At 28.5% G+C, this 5760-nt stretch overlaps 1 protein-coding gene across 1 annotated transcript in view; it reads right to left on the bottom strand.

Moving 5' to 3' along the window:
• Positions 5212-5760, bottom strand: part of LOC109126783 (putative polyol transporter 2) — a 5447-nt gene continuing 4898 nt past the window's right edge. The window contains exon 2 of the mRNA XM_019230588.1: positions 5212-5756. Coding sequence (XP_019086133.1) covers positions 5212-5756 — 545 coding nt within the window. The remainder of the gene's footprint in view (positions 5757-5760) is intronic.

Genomic DNA, 5760 nt, shown 5'->3' with positions numbered 1-5760 from the left:
CCCTAAAGTCCTGAGTTTCTTAAAAGAAAGTAAAAAAAGAATCATATGTCTTCGTCTTCTGCACCTTCATAACCACTACGAGAGAAGAGGATTGTCTACGAGAAAAGAGGACCGCCTCTCTCCTTAGCCATCTTCAAAACGGACCCAGTAGCCAAGAGGTTAAATGCACCGGTAACAGACCAAGAGAAACATAGTTAGACCAGATTATCTGAAAACAAATTGCATATTCTACTAATTGGATAATAATAATAATTGATAAACATTGAAAGCTAACAGTAAATCTCCACAATACCTGAGAAGTAATTCAGAACTGAAGCAGACCAATTTTGCTAAGTGCTGGATTTTCGATGTGGTCAAGGAAGGGTTCAATTTGCCCTGGAAAATCCCTAAAGTACTCTCTGTTGATTCGACACTTTTCCACCGTATTTGTGATGGGATCATAGTACACGACATACTGCTTGACGGTCCAGACATCGTCATGTAGGAACGCGCCATATTGAGGTGCGAATATGAGCTCCCCCTTTCTAGCTGTACCAATGAACCTGAACTCCTCCTCATAGCCAAAGCCTTCTCTAAATGGGGGAATATGAAAAGATTGTTTAGACCAAGTTGTTGCGTCCTCCAGAGTCCAGACAGTAAGAGCACCCTCTCGATTTTCATCATGGGCAATTGCTAGTTTGTCCTTGAATTCCACCAACACATCATTAGAACGAAAGGGATAGTAAGCGCATCGATCCTAATCCATCAATGTGGATATCCCAATCCACCAGTAGATTATTGGTATGCCAAACGTTCTTCGAACTCTGGTCCCAATCCTCACCCTTTAACAACCTTCCCACATGACAAGTTGCCACCAATTGACCTACAGATCCCTGATACTCAACCAGTTTTAAGATGAACAAACTTGTTGGATATATTTTTTAGTTGAAGTCAATTACGTGCTTTACTTTACAACAACCAAAAACTATAAACACACATAGGTCAAGTCTCCTTGACCAAGTCTAACGGAGCCTTACCAACCAAACGTTCCCGCTATGAATCAGAGAGGTCTATAAATAATCTAATAAAATTTTGATTTTGCTATGGTCACCATTATTCCACATTTAAAACAACGTAGGCCATAAGTTTTATATCTTTTATTATACTTATACGCAAACGTCAGAAATTTATTAATATCTTATTATATAAAATTTGGGTTTTAAATAACTCATTTCATTGCGACATATATAAATTTTATGATTAGATATTTTATCATATGTTAAGTATTCTTTTTGTTTATACAATGTAAAAAAAATAATTATAAGAAATTATAATTGTAAAAATTTAGAAAAACAGACATAAACATTGTCTTTTTGGGACAAACACACTTTGAGTTATAAACTTGCAAATAACGGAAAATAGTCCAAACAAAGTAATTTAAACATATGTACAGTAATATTTATAGAAACTAGGTGCTTCCCCACGCAACGCGTGGGTTGTGGTGTTATTTTTGGCACTTTCTTGTTTTTTTTGGTCTTTATCGTATTCTCTTTTGTATTATTTTGTTTTAATTAGGCATATACGGGCTTTGCCGTCACTTTTATTTATACACTATATGTTTATACCATTTCGTTCAAATGTGTATAATTGTGGCATTTATTTTTTATGAATTATGAAGATGTTGTTTCTTGCTTTTGAGGATCCAATCTTATCATTGACTGATATTGTTTCCAATACATTTTTTGTATTATAGTTTTTCTAATTAACTGCTTATGTAAACTCTTCATACGTTGATGTTGCAATAATAAGTTATTTTTTTAAAATATCTTCCGTGTAAGTGATTATGTTTGTATGCCCATGTTTTGGTCTAATATCAATAAGATCGTTTCTGTTTTTCTTTAGTTGGCTTTGAAACCAATATTGAGTTAAGCAAATAATGGGTCGAATTATGGTGTTAATAAGTAATATAAATTCTTATGTATATATATTGTATATATGTGACTATAAATTTAGCTAACTAAAAAATTATGTAATATTTAAATACAATCTTGAACATATATATATATTTTTTTATTTGTGGGAGGAATGTATGAAATTATTGGATAGAAGTTATTTTTGAGTTAAATGACCTTTAATGTCTTTAAAGTGAGTTAAATATTAATAAATTTTTATATGTGTCTTGACTTTTTTTAAAAGGAATACCAAGTGTTTCCTTCCAAATTTGAAGTGATATAGTATTTTAGTTTTCTTATATGATTTTATGAACTTCAATGTAAAAGTTTTTCAAAGTAATAAGTACACTCACTGATTGAATTATAAAATTTGGAGAAATGTTTATTTCGTTTAATCATCTGCTCTTTTAAATAAATTAAATAAGTATGTTGTTATTCCTACAAATAGGACAACATATATTATAGTTTAACCATGGAGTTAAGCAATGGAAATGGAACTTGTGGTTGCAAGACAAAATGCTTATATGTTACACATTGATCGTTTAAAAATGAATAGGAACATCTAATTCTCAAATAAAGTTGATTGTTTTGTTAAAACCAACATATGTGAATTTAAATTTAACTATGCAAATTTAAAAAATAAATATGAATAGATTAGAAAGGCAAGAAATATAAAAGAAATATTTTTTATATAAATAAAATAAAAATTGAAAACAATGTTAAATATATATAATATTTTCTACATTAAAATATAGAATCAAACTCTTACAAGTTACAACACATATGAGATATAACAACATTTGATATTGGTAGGAGAGGAGGAGAGAATGTTTACTATAAGATGGTAATCCAAATTAGATAATGGAGATGAATCTTTAAAAAATAGAACAATGTAATATATATATATATATAATACTTTCTAAATTAAAATATAGAATCAAACTCTTACAACACATATGAGATATAACAACATTTGATATTGGTGGGAGAGGAAGAGAGAATGATTACTTATAAGATAATAATCCAAATTAGATAAAGGAGATAAATCTTTTAAAATAAGAACAATGTAAAATATATATCATGTAGTCTCTAAAATTAAAATTTAGCATTAAAAATTTACAATGATATTTTATTTGTTTTTTACAACCCACACAACAAAAATAAGAAATAAAAAAAAAACGAAAAATGATTTGAGGTATTGTAGAAGAGAATGAAAGAATGTGAAAATGAGATAGTAAAAGAATGTCAATATGAGAGAATGATAGATTGAGAGAATGCTTATTTATATGATAAGAAATGATGGAAGTTACATTTAGAACTATGGAGTTACAATAGTAATTTATTGTGTTTGAATAAAATTGAGTGGTAGAATATGATTAATGCATAATTTATTTTATTTTCAGTTATAATTTTATTTTAATGTGTGAGTTAAATGTATTGTGTTTATTGGATCTTAAATATTGTTTAAAGCAATTAGAAAGCAAAAAAAAAAATAAAAAAAATTAGAAAACATTAAATGAAAATCAACCAATAAGGAGAGACCAAAACCTTATATTTATATATATGATATATTGCTTTAAACTTTGAAATGAGAAATATATTATAAACAATAATTTTACATGAGAAATATATTAATTTAGCCAACCAAAATATGAATATAAGTTTAGCCAACCAAAATAAATAAAAAATATTAAAATTTAACCAAAATAAATTTCTCTTGAAAGATAATAAGTTAGTAGGAGGAATGAATTAATGTACAATTATTGGATAGGAGTTACATTTGAGTTAAATGGAGTTACATGTCTTTAATTATAAATAAATATTTTAATTTTTTATAACCTAAAATAAAAGGAATACCAAGTGGCTGAATCAAAATTCACATGATTTGGTTGTTTGTTGATATAAACTCAACACTTACACATAATATTTCAAAATAAAAAATATTACTTTTTAAGTGACAAACTAAATTAGTTTTCTTATAAAATTATATGAATTCTTCAATCTCAATAATTTTTAAAATCCCAAGGATAACTTATATTTTTTTGGTTTTCACTCATCAATTTAATTTATAGTGCTAGATTTCATACTAATGGTTTCATCTTTAGAGAATTTAGTGAAATGATATTTTTAAAATTATATTTTATTTTTATATTTAAGTTCCAGTTGAATATGTTTTGTTTTTTGGATCATTTTTTATTTTGATTAAAGACACAAAAAACCAATTGTTTAATTATGTTCTTTTTGTTTTCAAAAACCTCAAATCATAAAAAAAATATATATATATATATATATATTATATTGATCTCTGCAGATTTAACAATTGGATCACAAAACAAAATAGTCTTTATAAATGGATAAATGGATAATTATATTGATCTTTAAATATTATATTGATCTTTATAAATTATTAAAAATGATACATGAATATGTGAGATAACCAGAGACATAATAGATAATTACATATGGATCATTTCAACTTTATGATCTTATTGTGTGGTGAATATTGTAAGGAAGTATGAAAATAATGACTTATAAGATGTTAATATAAAATAGAAAATGGAGATAAACATTTTAAAAGATTAAAATAAATATATAAGATATACATATCATACAAACTCTAAAACTAAGCTTTTACAATGATATTTGATTTGATTTTTTATAACCCATACAACAACAATAAAAAAAAAAAATACAAAACAAAACAAAACAAAACAAAAAAGAGATTTGAGAGTAGTGGAAGAAGATGAGAGAATGAAAGAGTGATAGACTAAGAGAATAAGATAATGAGTATTTATAGGAAGAGAAATGATGAAAAATTACATTTAGAAAAATGAGAGTTACAATTCTAATTTATTGTTTTGTTTTAATACAATTGATTAATACAACTTAGTGGAGAAATAAAGTTAATGCATAATTTATAGGGAGAAGGTATAAAGATTTCAGTTTTATATTATGTGAGTTAAATGTGAAAATTAATTGTTTTAAATTTGTGTTTTAAGATAATTTTTTTTTGTTAAAATTGCATTGCCAAATGGACCAATAAAGAGAGACTGAAACTCTACTTTTATATATATGATTACAGATGAAGAGTTTCTTACACTTCTTTCGAAAAAAAAAAAAACTTATTAAAGCTATATACAAAATGATCGATTAAACATGGCAAGTCAAATTGTCTATTAATTTTCTTAGTGGTTGCACTTACCCCACGAAGAGTCGGTTACGAGAATCTTTTGACGTTCCATTGACAAATAATGAAATGGAAACAAATTTTGTCAAACTCTCATTGTTCATCAACAACTTCTTTACCCGTGCTTATAACATTGTTCTTTTTGTTTGCGCTGTAGCTCCCGAAGAGACTTTCCATTTCTTCTAAAGCCACACCTCGTGTCTCCGGAAGGAAAGTGAAGAAGAAGACCCATGCAGCAGCTGCAACTCCCGCGAAGAGAAGGAACGCACCACCGATGGTGAGACCCTTAGCAAGAGACAAGAATGTCATTCCGATAATACCACTCATAAGTCTATTCAACATCACTCCCAAACTTGCACCTTGAGCTCTTAGCCTCACGGGGAATATCTCTGAGCAGTACACCCACGTCACGGGGCCTGCACCTATTGAGAATGTTGCCACAAAAGACATCACTGTTGTAACGCTAAGCCCTATAGCCCACTTGATAGTTTGTCCGGGGTTCCTGTTAATTATTGTAAGGCTAGTTCCAAGTGCAGTCAAGGAAATAAACATTCCCCCCATACTTGTAAGCAACAAGGCACGACGTCCAAACCGATCAACCACACAAGTCCCTACCACGATGAAGAGGGTCTTGACAACTCC

The sequence above is a fragment of the Camelina sativa genome, chromosome 2 (genome assembly GCF_000633955.1).
Source record: "Camelina sativa cultivar DH55 chromosome 2, Cs, whole genome shotgun sequence".
Taxonomy (NCBI): domain Eukaryota; kingdom Viridiplantae; phylum Streptophyta; class Magnoliopsida; order Brassicales; family Brassicaceae; genus Camelina; species Camelina sativa.
Note: the sequence above shows the minus strand (reverse complement) of the source record. Positions and strands in the feature narration are given on the sequence as shown.